Source organism: Pteronotus mesoamericanus, unplaced genomic scaffold (assembly GCF_021234165.1).
Source record: "Pteronotus mesoamericanus isolate MK-2021 breed Mesoamerican mustached bat unplaced genomic scaffold, CSHL_Meso_final contig_94, whole genome shotgun sequence".
Taxonomy (NCBI): Eukaryota; Metazoa; Chordata; class Mammalia; order Chiroptera; family Mormoopidae; genus Pteronotus; species Pteronotus mesoamericanus.
Genome location: NW_026555285.1, coordinates 44,933,625 through 44,946,229, shown reverse-complemented (window position 1 = coordinate 44,946,229; position 12,605 = coordinate 44,933,625). Strand labels below are relative to the sequence as shown.

The window sequence follows — 12,605 nt, the reverse complement described above, 5'->3', positions numbered from 1 at the left end:
AATGATGGGACCAGATTATCTCTTTAGCCTTTTTTCAGTCACAAAATGTTACGATTCTATCCATATTCAACAATGGCAAAGAAGAGCCTTCTGGCCACCTAGGTATGCTTCAGGGGAAAACATACCATAACGAAGAAATATGGAATTGGAGAAAACAGCAAAAGACAATGCAAGCAATCATCAGCGATATGATAAAAGCGGTCATAAGATGTGCCATCTTCCCCTTAGCTTTCTATCTTATTCTAACCACTCTCTGTGGCCAAAAATGCACTTGTGCTGGACCCCAACTACCAGCCACCAAGCCTTCCCCTTCCCGGGTCTTACACTCCATAGGGTGGCTGCTTGAGCTCACCATGCAGCTCCTGTTAGAGTTGGCTTCCGCCTCTCACCTCCTTCGCCGTTCCAGGCAGTGTTTCTTGTCACCAGCAGAAGACACACCAATTACATTGTGCACCCTCTGCCCTTGTTTCCCATCCCGTCCCCTGCAACGTCTGATGCCCAAAGGCCCATAAGTGTGTATAATACTTATTTCTGTTTCAAACGTAGGATTCTGTCTCGACATAAACAATCATAAAATGTTATCTCTATCAATTACTGTGAAGCATTTATACTAAGGGGCTCTAAGGAACTGGCTGCAGATCATTCTGTGAGAGAAGGCCTTGATTAGGGAAAATATTCTTATTACAGTTGACAATGAATGAACTACTATAGACCTGCCTGTTAAGTGTTAAGTTCTTTATACCAGCTTATTATACTATGAATAGGTACTACGCTAAGCATTTTGCATGCACTTTCTCACGTAGTTTTCATAACATCTCTGTGAGAGAAGTACTAATAATTACCTATGTTTTAAAGATGATGAACCTAAAGCTCAGAAGGAGTAACCCGCTCCTGGTTACACAGCCAGTAAGCACAAGAACCATACCCATCTGGCCCAGCATCTTTGCTCTGACCTGTGATCCCTGCGAGACATGGCGAACGGAGGCCTTGGCGTGGGGAGCTGGGGGACTCCAAAGGCAAAGAGACCAGGGAACCACCATCAACATGATGTGCTTCTTTCTCTTGCCTTGAGTCAGCCCTATTTGAAGAAGAACCTCGTTCCCATTATGTAGCAATAGATTATCTGCCATTTTGCATTGGGGAAATATACCTCCATTATCAAGCCTAATCTAGGGGACTGTAAGGATGCCGGGTGCAGACATTCCAATGACAGACACCTAATTCAGGCTTCGGTGTGAGGAAGATGCTACTGAACATCTCTTCAATTTCTCCTCCATAGCTTTTGATGCAGGGCACCTCACACGAACCACAACTATTCCTTCCTACAACATCTAGAGAAGAAAAGTAATTGAAAATACTGGGAAGGGGAGAGAGGGATGAGAAAGAAAGATTATAAAAAGTGCTCCCCCCCAAAAAAAACTTATTATGTCAAAGATTAAAAATTTTTCAAAACTAAACCAGTGCAGGGTGATTACCTGATACTTGGGAATCAGGGTAAAATGAACATTCATGGCCTACTGCTAAACAGAGAAAAGCATCTGACTGTGCAATAGAAACCATATGTTCAAATAGTCATGGTGGAATTTTCCTACATCACAGAGTAGAGAGATCTTGAGCATTTCCTTTAGAAGTGAACCCTTACTGCCATAATTTATGCTGGGTCTGTAGCAGCAGCAGTATTTCAAAATTAAGCAAAAACCCCATTATTTTTAGATACCGTAATCTCTAATTCCTCCAAAATCTTCATCCATTCAATAAGACTTTTCTATACATCAGTAGAAAACAACACTGATGCCTAACGAAGAGTCATTAAATGCTTCTGTGTGATAGTCCAAGTCTCTGGTTTTGGTGAAATGGAAGGTGGGACTCAGACTAACAAGCTCTTAGAGGTTATTCAGGAATTACTACATAAAGGCCTAACTCCAGAAAGTACAATTTGGGGTAAAACGTAACAGATATTCCCTCTCACTAGTCTTGTTTGTTCGGGAGTATGGAAGTAATAATTAATTGAAAAACTGTTATAAGCTGAAATAGAGAGGCAGGATCTAAAATACTACACAATTAGAAATATTTAGAAGTAAAGGGTCCTTAAAATATACTAAGGCAGTCGAATGCCTTCATTCCAAGTCTAAGCATTTTTTTTTCTAACCAATTTCCATTAAACAGGGAAAGGAGCAGGGAGGAAAGAAAGCATTTGAAAAACTGCCAGAGTAAAAAATCCCATAATGAAATTTTGCTCATTCTTGGAGAAATGAAGTAGAATTAGATGCTTCAGTGGTGGTGAATTCCAGAATCTGGGTAGCTGCCAGTAAATGAAGCTTTTCCATAATGTCAAATGCAAAAGCTATCTGATATCAACATATTGAGCTTGAGTTTTTAAATTCCTATTTCCATACACCAAATTGTTTGAAACCTTTGAGATAAAAACTTCAATAAACTAGTGTTCCAAGCTTTTAATATTTTAGTCCCTTGAGCAAGCATGTCAGATTAATCTTCAAATTGCAATGGGCAGAAAGAACAGTCAACCAAATTCTCAAGCCCATGCCTCTCTCAAAGGATGTTAATAATGTAAGCAGTTTTATTGGCTATTAAGATGTCAAACTTTCCTAATTCTCAGCAGTATTACTATTTAACAGGGGGGAGGGGGGAAGGCCATTCTGTCTTGAAAAGAAGAGATGTTACTTGTTATATCTTTGTATCCACTTAGCATTTAGCACATTGCCAGGCACACAATAGGCATTTGACAAATACTTTTCTTATGAGTTGATGGGTTGCCTGGCCTGGAAAGTGGAAATCTTGCTGAGAACAGCAGGAGTCAAAATCCTGGCATTGCTCAGCAACAAAAACCACCTCCAGCATTAGGGTTCTATCAAGGTAGCGCAGGAATTTGAACATGTATCCTCAAAGTACCATCAAGAGGACTGTTTCCTGAGCTGGTGACCAGCAACCCAAGGGCCACTTGCAGAGGAACTGGACTCCTCTCCAGCCTCCCCTTGCCTGGAAAACTCCTGCCCTGCCTTTCTGGGCCCAGCTCCTCTGCCGTGCACTTGGTTTGGGTTTCCACTCATAGTGCTTAAGTACAAGATGCTCCCTTGCTCATCTGACTCAGGCCTCCTGGCCCATCCAGGGTTTTCCAAGCTTCTGCTTGAGGGACGCCACACCGTGCTGGGCACAAGGAAGGACAACACAGGACGGCTCCGGACACCTTTGAAGGTGAGAGGGGGTGGCGGGAAGCGATGGGGGCGGGGGAGGGGAGAGTTCAAGACCAGGGCACTATCCAGAGGTTTCTTGTCCCCCCTCCCAAAGCCTCTGCCCCAACCGCTGGAAGACGCTGGGGTGCTCCCAAGCCCGCCCAAGCAGAGCAGACCGGCCCGGGGTCCGGGCTGGGGGGAGAGGGGCGGGGAGGGGGCAGGGAGCCAGAGGGGGCAGGGGACAGTACCTGGTGTGGCTGTGGTTGCGGGGAAAGTCTTTTTTCTCCATGATGGCCGGCACGCAGTTGGTGAGCTCCGTCCAGTCGGCGTGCAGCCCGCAGCTCCAGCCGGTGGAGAAGCGCGAAAAGAGCCACGTCTCCTTCTTGCCGGGCCGGTGGCAGGTGCACTTCTTCTGGCCCGCTTTGCAGCTACAGGGCTGCTCCAGGCGGATGTTCTTCACCAGGTGCCGGCCGAACGTGGTGCCCCCGGTCTTCTGGATGTGCAGGAACACGATCACGTCGCGCCCTTTGATGTTGAAATCCACGAAGCGGGTCAGGTCCTTCAGGGTGAAGTTGAAGCGCGGCACGAACCGGGGCAGGGAGCCGTTGTCCGGGGCCTCGGGGTCCGGCTCCTCTTCCTCCTCTGCCTCCCCCTCCTCCTCTGGGTCCCCGGGCTCCTCGTCCTCGTCTTCCGGCGCCACAGCCCCCTGAGCCCCGTCGGGCGGACCGCGGGGTGGCGGGGGCAACTGGGGCCGCCGCTCGCGGTCTTCGAGCGGCGCCTGTGCCCGGCGGGCGGGACCGGGGGCGGCGGGCTGGCCGGCCTCCCCGGCGCGGGGCTGCTCCCCGAAGTTGGCGCAGGAGCTGGTGCAGGAGGGGGACACGTACTGGTACATGATGACCACGAAGAGGAGAGTGAGCACCGGCGTCAGCAGCCACTTGTTGAACCTTTCATCCATGGTCCCGCTCTCAGGCCGGCAGGCGACGCGGCGGCGGCGGCAGCGGCGCAGACGGGCGCCCGCTCGGAAGTTTCGGGGACTCAGGGGCGCGGCTCCGAGCCCGCCGCTCCTCCATGCCCCTGGCGCGCAGACGTGCGGCTGGCTGGCGGCCCCGCGGCGCTCCGGCGCTGGGGACGGGAAGAGCCGGGCCTTCGGACCGAGCGGGTAGGCGGGCGCCGGCGCGTGCGGTCGAGGCTGCGGCGCGGGGCGCCCTGCGCTCCCGGGAGCGCCCGGCTCGGGCCGCCTCCTGCTCCCGCCGGGGCGCCGGGCGCGCTCTCAGGCCACGCGGGGCATCCCGCCGCCCGCGCTCAGGCGCTGGGTCGAGCGGCTCCGGTCCCGGACCTGCCCCGGGCCGCCGGGCAGCCAGGCAGCTGCGGCCGCGAGCGCGGGGGCTGCATGGGGCTCGCCAGGGCGCTGGCCAAGGGCGAAGGCGCGGCCCGGCCCCGCCGCCCCGGCCGGCCGCGGGCACCGCGCCCCGCACGCGTGCCGGTGCCCTGGCCGCGAGGGCGGAGGGCGGACAGCGTCCGCCGCAAGTTTGCCGAGGGGCCCCCGCGGCGGCTGCGGGCGAGGCGCCTGTGCGGAGCGGCCTCTCCCGGCGAGTCGCACCGCCGCTCCGGGTCGGTCCGCCCAGGCGCGGGCACGCAGACACACTCGCACACACTGGCTGGCACCGCCACAACCCGCCAGCCGATGTGACAGGAGCCGTGCTACCCGCAGCGAAAACCTGCCCTAGGTACGGAGCATGCGCCGAAGCCTGCCCCAGCCCCGGGGGAGTTTCCAGGGGAGGAGCCCGCCGCTCCGCGGGGCTCGCGGAGGCAGCTGGCGCCGGGAATCCCTTCTGCCGCGAGCGAGGCTGGGGAGGCGGCAAAGGCGGAGCGAGGAGCGGCCCCGAGGAGAGCGCGGCCGGCGCGGATCCGAGAGCGCTCCGCGGCGGCGGTCTCCGTCTGAAAGTGGAGCGGAATCTGGCTGGCCTATCGACAGGGGCGGCCCCCGCCCGCCGCCGGGCGCCGGGCGGACTCACCTGCGCGGGACGCCGCCACGGGAGGCTGGCCCCTTGAGAGCGGGGGCGGTCGGCTCCAGGCTGCTGTGAATTGCCACCCAAGACATCCTAGCGGATGCCCAAGTTTTCTTCCAGTCCTTCCTTCACCACAAACGTGGTGTGTCCAACGCTGCAACTTTATTCAGCCAGCACCCATTCGCGGTGAGACGCCAGTATTCATGAGGCGCCTACTGTGCATCCGTCCGGCTCTGGGTTCAACGCACACCTCATCCCTTCCGGCCGCGGACAGCCCTTCCCACAAGCCTGCGGTGCCGAGGGAGTCAGAGGAGCTCAGGGGGCACCTCCTGACATTCATCCTGCTCGTGCACATGGAGCTCCGACATCTGCACGACTCAGCCCTTCCCCCCAGTGTGGAGGATAAGACCTACACTCCCCTGTATTTCTTAAGTGAAATAAGCTCTTGTTGATGGGCACATTTTTTTTAACTTTATTTTTTTACCAACTAAATTTGGCATTTACCTGAGGACCAAATCTTTGTGTAATAACAATTTCTGTTTTTCAGATCATGGATGGGTGCGCCCTCACACTGGAGTCAATTTCTGCTCGTCTTTGACCCACGTGGAGAGCGGCAGGGTATTAAAGGTCAAGACAGTGCGGTTGGATTCCCCGGCTCCCACTGTCGTGTCCCCTGCTGGACACCCTGCCGGTCCCGGGCCGCCACACCTGACAGTCCATGCCTGCATGTCCGCCAGCGCTCCCACCTGGGCTCCCTGTGGACCTATGACGTCAGACTGTCGCCCTCACAACCACAGTTCAGACCCAGGTCTGTGTCAGGAACACTAAGGTTTGCCTGTAGGAAGTCGTTTTTATTTTTCTAGACAGGGGAGAGCCGGGTGAACAAGGTTTCCCTCCTCTGCTTCCTTCTCCTCTTTCCAACTCTGTCAACAACCACAAACAGCGCCCTTACTGATACTGTAAGACCCGTATTAGTAACAAAGTGGTTAGGTAAGATGAATCAGCGTCTTTAAACCTTAACGTGATTCTTTTTTTGTTTCACGTAAAGTTTAAAATCCTACTGATGGCATCACACGACTCTCCCAAGCAAGAAATTGAGACAGAACCCAAAACCCAGGAATTATTTTCTGAATGCGTCTAGTGAATGGCGTTCTTATTTTAAAATACGTGCATTTGCTTGAGCAAAGCATAAACTTAGCATATTTTCATATGACATTATTCGAGAAGTTTCTCGCATGTGATAAAACGCCCTGAAATCACATGGATGAGTAGCACCTTGCTAGCTACACGAACGTATAGCCTGAGTCCTGGCCGCAATTTGTATAGTGGGGAGCGCTTTCCTGGTTAGTATCTCATCTGCTCCTCGGAACGAAGCTCTGAGGAGAGAAGAGGAGCGTAATGTCCCATTTCGGGGATGCGGAAACTGAACCAACGCAAGGGAGGTGAAAGCAGAGCCAGGATTAGAAACCACTAATATCCCTGACATTCACTCAAATCGCCACTGAAGAAATCCCACGAACATCAGCAGCAGTCCATGACTTCCTCTCTCCCCTCTGGAGACCTTGTGAGTCAAGAGGCAGGAAGAGACAATGGAATTGCAATAGAACAATAAAATTGCTTTCCTTCTCCCTCTGGCTCTAAGGCAAAGCCGAGCAATCTCGACATCCTGCAATATTTTGGACCTAGTCTGGGTGTTTCTGGATAAACGGGAGAGACCACGGCAATTTAACATGATTACATCGTTGTTACAAGAAATTCTTTAGGAGGATTTTAGAAGAAAACAATGATAAGAAACAATGTAACCGCAGCTATGTTGCTAACAAAATATGTTTCCACAAAGAAGTGCACCTATAACCCCCTTCAAAGAACATTATCCCAGAAGATCACTTTTTGCTTTCAGTAAAATACCTAATGAAACGCCACCATTTCCTTGAGCTAACCACAAGGAAAACAATGCATAGAATCAAGCAATGGCCCCGTTAATTAAGGCACAGACCCAACTCTTCATTTCTAATGGTAGGTAGCTTTGGTGATGTAAACACTGTCTGTCCCAGGAGTGGTCTCCCTGTTTCAGTGGTGGAACTTGGTGCGAAACTAATCAAAGCTCTTAAATTATGCAATGAACAGGCTTCCTTATCTACAAGGGCAGACCTCACATTCAGGTGAAAATAAATAGAAATTTTCTAAAATGGAATGCTCTCCAGGTAAAAAGGGAAAACATGTTTGCACTCAGCCTACTTTAGTTACGCCGCGATGACACTGGCTGGCAGTTGTTTCTGGCTAACAGATTGCAGCTACTACAATTCCTCCAAGAATTATTAAAATAATAAAAATAATGTTTTCAAAGAGCTCTCTGCCACTTCCTTTGCCAGTCTAGCAATGAGCTTAACACTATCTGCGAAGCAATTTGTTCACCTAATTTTATGCCTTAATAAGCTTTACTACAATTATTTTCTTGCCTGATTCTTTCTCTGACTCAACTTCAGCTCCCTTCTTCCCTGTTCTCCTCAAATATTCTCAAGCCTGTTAACAACATTGCACTCCCCTAGGATTCAAACTTTTGATTAGAACAGTCCCCATTTAATCAAGTTCAATTGGGAGATAAAATTGCATCTCAACTTCTCCATTTTCCCTTTGGTGCCAGAAACTGCCTCTGAGCATGTTGAGCAAACCCTGGAGAGATTAACAATCCAAACGATCACAGAAAATAGTTTTGGATTCCCTACATTTGCACACAGGAATATATAGATATGAATGCCCTTCAAGACAGATGAAAAACAAAATAGATTATGTAAGTGATTGGCAGTATGAATCTCTCCTTCAAGAATACAAAGTGCTCTTCTACACAGAAATGACTTTTTTCATTTTTGTAAACAAACCCCCCCACCAAAAAAAGCCCCCACAGTAAGCAGTTTTGCACATAACCAGCCAAGCGCTGGCTTTCTTTTTCCTGAGGAAGTTAAGCAGAAGAGCTGGTATAGGCAGGGGAAACTGCAGAAAGACTAGTGATATATACTGCCTGTGTTCCAGTTACATGATTGTAACTTTGGGGCAACCATAATGCTACATTCTATTTTCCTTGAGGTTCTATTATATGAGGAGTTTATTCTTTGCTTTATTGTATAACGCTCCTCATTCCCCATGGATAGCTGCCTATGAATGGCAAGTGGAAACGATGCCACCTATATGCACAACACATTCATTAACTTAATATAGTGTAAGTAGGTCCAAGAATCTTTTCACGGTAGATATTCACGTATCTCCCCAACAAGGGCTTGTGAAGCTTTTATTGTATACCAGGTGGCATTTCTGAGTGCTTTGTTTACAACGTGAAACAAGACCAATCAGGCCCCTACCCTCACGCATGTTATACTCCAAAGGTGGAAAAACAGATGATGAATCAGTAAACAAGATTCATTTGTTCAACCCAAAGACATAATGTATTGAGCCTCTATTATGTTATGAGGCCCTTCTCAGTGCTTGGAATACTTCAGTGAAGAATAAAGACAATATTTTTCCCCTCAAGAGTTTGAATGCCAGCCGCGTAAAATTGATGAGCCTGGGGGCTCCGGTAAGAATTTCACTCTGGAAGAAACGGTTGTCACTAGAGGATTTGAACAGTTTGGAAAGGATCGTTTTGACTGCTTTGCTGAGAATGCACTGTACGAGGGTGACCATAGAAACAGGACAACCAGTTAAAGTGGTCTTTCCGTGACCCAGTGAGAGACGATAGGGGCTCAGACCAAGACACGGTGGCAGCAGAGGAGGCAGCGGAAAGTGGTCAGAGCACGTGCATTTTGAGGCAGAGGCGTCCGCGTGTCTCCTGGAGGGTTGAATGTGGGGTATAAGAGAAGGGGGAGCCAAGGAGGATGCCAAGGCTTGAGGCCGACGCAACTGGAAATACGGGGTTACTGTCAGTAGGAACGCCAACGGAGACCATTCCCAACGCTCTCAGGGTAAACAGAGGGGGCCGTGGGACAAAGAGCAGACGACAGGGGTGGTGAGAAGGAGGCCGTCAGAAAAGGCTGGCTGGGCAGAGGCCAAGGGGCTGAACCCTGAAGGACTGGAAGGAACCAGCCGCGTGAAGCGTCCTGGAGAAGAGCTTTCCAAGCAGCACACGTGCCAAGGCCTGGAGCGGGCAAGCCCGTGGCAGGCGCCAGGTGGAGACAGGACCCAAGAGAGGAAGGTCGGCGCCCGATCTTTCAGAGCCACGAGAATGGGTGCACAGTGGCTACTGGGAGTTTTAGGCAAGGAAAAGACATGACCAATGGGTGTGAGAAGCTCGCTCAGCTCCATGAAGAGCAGACTAGGTTTAGGAAGAGAGAAAGCAGGGACTCTGATCGTGAGGCTGGTGCAGTTTTCCGAGCAAGACATAACAGATGCTGGGGGAGGGGGAAGTCATTTCTCATCATGAATCCACAAACGCGATATGGACCGGTATGACGTCCTTCATTTTCCAACAACAGAATGCAATTTCGCCTTTGCGATCCCATTTCCTGAGGATAGAGAGAAATGAAAAGTATCCAACCTCAATGGGTCCCTTCTCAGTTGGCCTCTGTCTCTTTGGGATAGATGTTCCAGTTTGTGCCTCTCCCTTCCCTTTTCTCTTTGTCTTTCGCTGCGGTGGTCTTAAGCGAAGGGGGGCTATGTGGCATCTTTGCGTTGACTGAAGGAGATGGGGCCTGTGGAGTTTCCTGTTCACACAGAGCCCCCCCACTCCCACCCCTCCATACTGTGCCATTGGGCTCAGCGGGACTCGGGGGCAGCTTTTGATTCCTGCGGGGTCTTCCCCTGCCCCGTTACAGCCTCAGCCTATGTCTGCAAGACCTGCCTCTAAGGCAGCTGGCCCGCGCCCTCGCTGTCGGCCAGCCCCGTCAGCCCTCGTGTGGCCATTTCTCAGGGGGCATGTCTGCAGCTAGATCAGTGGCCCAACACCATCAGACCCAGCGCTGGTTTTCGTTGAATATATTTTGAAATATTTTTGAAATAATCCTTTTCCTAATCCCAAATGAAAGAGGATAGAAAATAGAGCCTACCTCCACACATTATTTTGCAAAAAGTAATATAATGCCCTAATTGTAATGTAAAGAAGATGTAAAAAGAAAGCAATTAATAATAGAATAGTGTGGATTTCACCATGCGCATGCTCATACCTGACTAAGGGAGACAATATAAAGTAATGAAATCCCTGTCTCTTAAATATCCTTTGAATATGATAGAAGTTCTGATGCTTCCCTTTCACGAGGAAATTGAAAGAGCAGATGTTAGTAGATACTAGAATTAAAATTAATGGTAGAAGCTTTGGCCGGGTGGCTCAGTTCGTTGGAGCATCATCCCTTACACCAAAAAAAAAAAAAAAGAAAGAAAGTTGTGGGTTTGATACTTGGCCAGGACATATATTTTTGTTGCAAGTTCAATCCCCAGTCAGGGTACATATGGGAAGCAACCAATCAGTGTTCCTCTGTCACATCTCTCTTACTCTCTCTGTCTCTCTCTCTCTCTCTCTTCAAAATCAATAAGCATATCCTCAGGTGAGGATTAAAAAAATAATAATAATGGTAGGATAAGTAAGAATAGACCCGACTTACAAATATACTTACGGTAAGAAAATAAAGAGGAGAATAACCTTAAATGAAGCAGAGATGACAAATTACAGAGTTTTGGAGGGAAGAAAACAGGAAACATGATTTTCATAAATGAGCTAGGTTCTCTTTTTAAATGTCAGGTCAAAATACTTCTCTATAATATAGCTCAAAAATCTTTCCATCTTGAAATCCTACTACACATCAAGGCTGATCTAATTTATGAAAGTAGTAAATATTTGAAAGTCACATGGAGGCAAGACAATTCTATCTTTGCAGGCATCAAATAAATGTCAGTCAAGACTTCTCATCATCGTAAGAAGCCCAAACATCCCCTAGGCACTGAAATCATCCCAGCTGAGAATCTAGTAACTCCCCTTTTCCCCCCTGTCAAAATAAATCAGTTAGGGGCAGATAAAAAGACCAAATCAGTTCACTTTTTTTTCTTACTCAGTCAGAATTTGGCTCTTGATAGGTAAAGCCATATTTTAGAATTCTTTTCTTAAAAAAAGCAAGGTCACACAGGAGCTAGTGAGAGACAGTACTTAGATTTGAACCAGGTGGTCTCATTCAGAGACGGAGAGAAGTGGCTGATTCAAGATAGATGTTAGAAGCCAAATCAATAGGACTGACTGAAAGATTGGACGAGGAAGAGTGAACAAGGGATGAATCAAAGATGATTCTGAGGTTTATCATTTGAGCTCCTGGAGGGCTGACACTTCTATTTACGGGAGAAGGGCGACAGGAAAGACAAACCAGCGGGGGCAGGAGGAGTCAGTTCTGAGTTCTGCTTCGGGTAAGTTAAGTGTAGAAAACTGACGAGACAGCCAAGTGCAGACAGCGAACAGACAGCTGCATCTTGGATCTTGAGCTCAGATATGACGGGACAGGAGATGAAATTGTGCTGGCTTTAATAAACAGGTAACACATAGCAGTGAATGCTGTATAAATATTTGTTGAGAAAGATCTCTGAGAAACTAAGTAAACAATTACTGTAGTCCAAGAGAGAGATGAGACACCAACAAAAGGAATAGCAGTTGAACAGAAGAGCAGAAATGTGAGATATATTCTAGAGGTAGAATCAATAGCTTCTAGTGACTAAGTATGAAGGGATAAGAGAGGTGGAAATTGAGGATGACTCAAAGTGTCCTAGACAGAGCACTATCTGCACAGTAATGCCATTAATAAGGGAGGAGAAACAGAAAAAGGATCGGGAGCTGAAATCAATGCAGATAATTATTAGTTCTCTCAGCAAATTAAAATGTTTGCATTTTTCAAGTGGGTTTGAGCTTCAGAACGCTTAGATGTCATTTTAAGGAAGCAGGCTTTAAAAATATAGTTTCATTTTTCTGCAGCAAGAGTGATAACCTTAGTTTAATTATTAGCTTTGGAAAGAAAAGTCTTGGTAAAAATATATTTTATAAAGACTAGTTTCTCTTTTTTAATGTCTCCTATGATAAACCAAGTTGCAATGCTCCTCCTTTCTGTATCAGTAATGAATTCTATATTATCTCTCTCTTTCTCTCTCTCTATAAATATATATATAACTGTCTCTCTAGGTGATGATAGATAGAGAGATAGATAGATAGATAGATAGATAGATAGATAGATAGAAGATAGCTAGCTGGCTAAATAGATATATATACATCTTGTGAGCAGCAAAACACCAGGGTCTCTATGGAAAGTAACCTCATAGGGTCAGCTGATGATGAACGCCTAACCAGGCAGGTTATGGTACTCAAGCTCCAGGCATACAACATCTTTACTAAAAGTTTAATCTTTGCCTTCAGCAAGCCCTGTCCTGTGTTTCCATGCATCTAGGT

At 48.3% G+C, this 12,605-nt stretch overlaps 2 protein-coding genes across 2 annotated transcripts in view; both read right to left on the bottom strand.

Annotated features, from left to right (window-relative positions):
• The window catches only part of HS6ST3 (heparan sulfate 6-O-sulfotransferase 3), a 590,074-nt gene extending 585,928 nt beyond the window's left edge, over positions 1–4,146 (bottom strand). Inside the window, exon 1 of the mRNA XM_054586484.1 lies at positions 3,440–4,146. Within this exon, the coding sequence (XP_054442459.1) occupies positions 3,440–4,146 (707 nt within the window). The remainder of the gene's footprint in view (positions 1–3,439) is intronic.
• Positions 4,147–4,156: 10 nt separating this feature from the next.
• Positions 4,157–5,292, bottom strand: LOC129081181 (translation initiation factor IF-2-like). Its single transcript, XM_054586706.1, has 2 exons — positions 5,207–5,292; positions 4,157–5,129 (listed from the first exon to the last, which is right to left on the bottom strand). Exons 1-2 carry the CDS (start codon positions 5,290–5,292, stop codon positions 4,157–4,159), a joined length of 1,059 nt encoding a protein of 352 aa, XP_054442681.1.
• Positions 5,293–12,605: the final 7,313 nt, after the last annotated feature.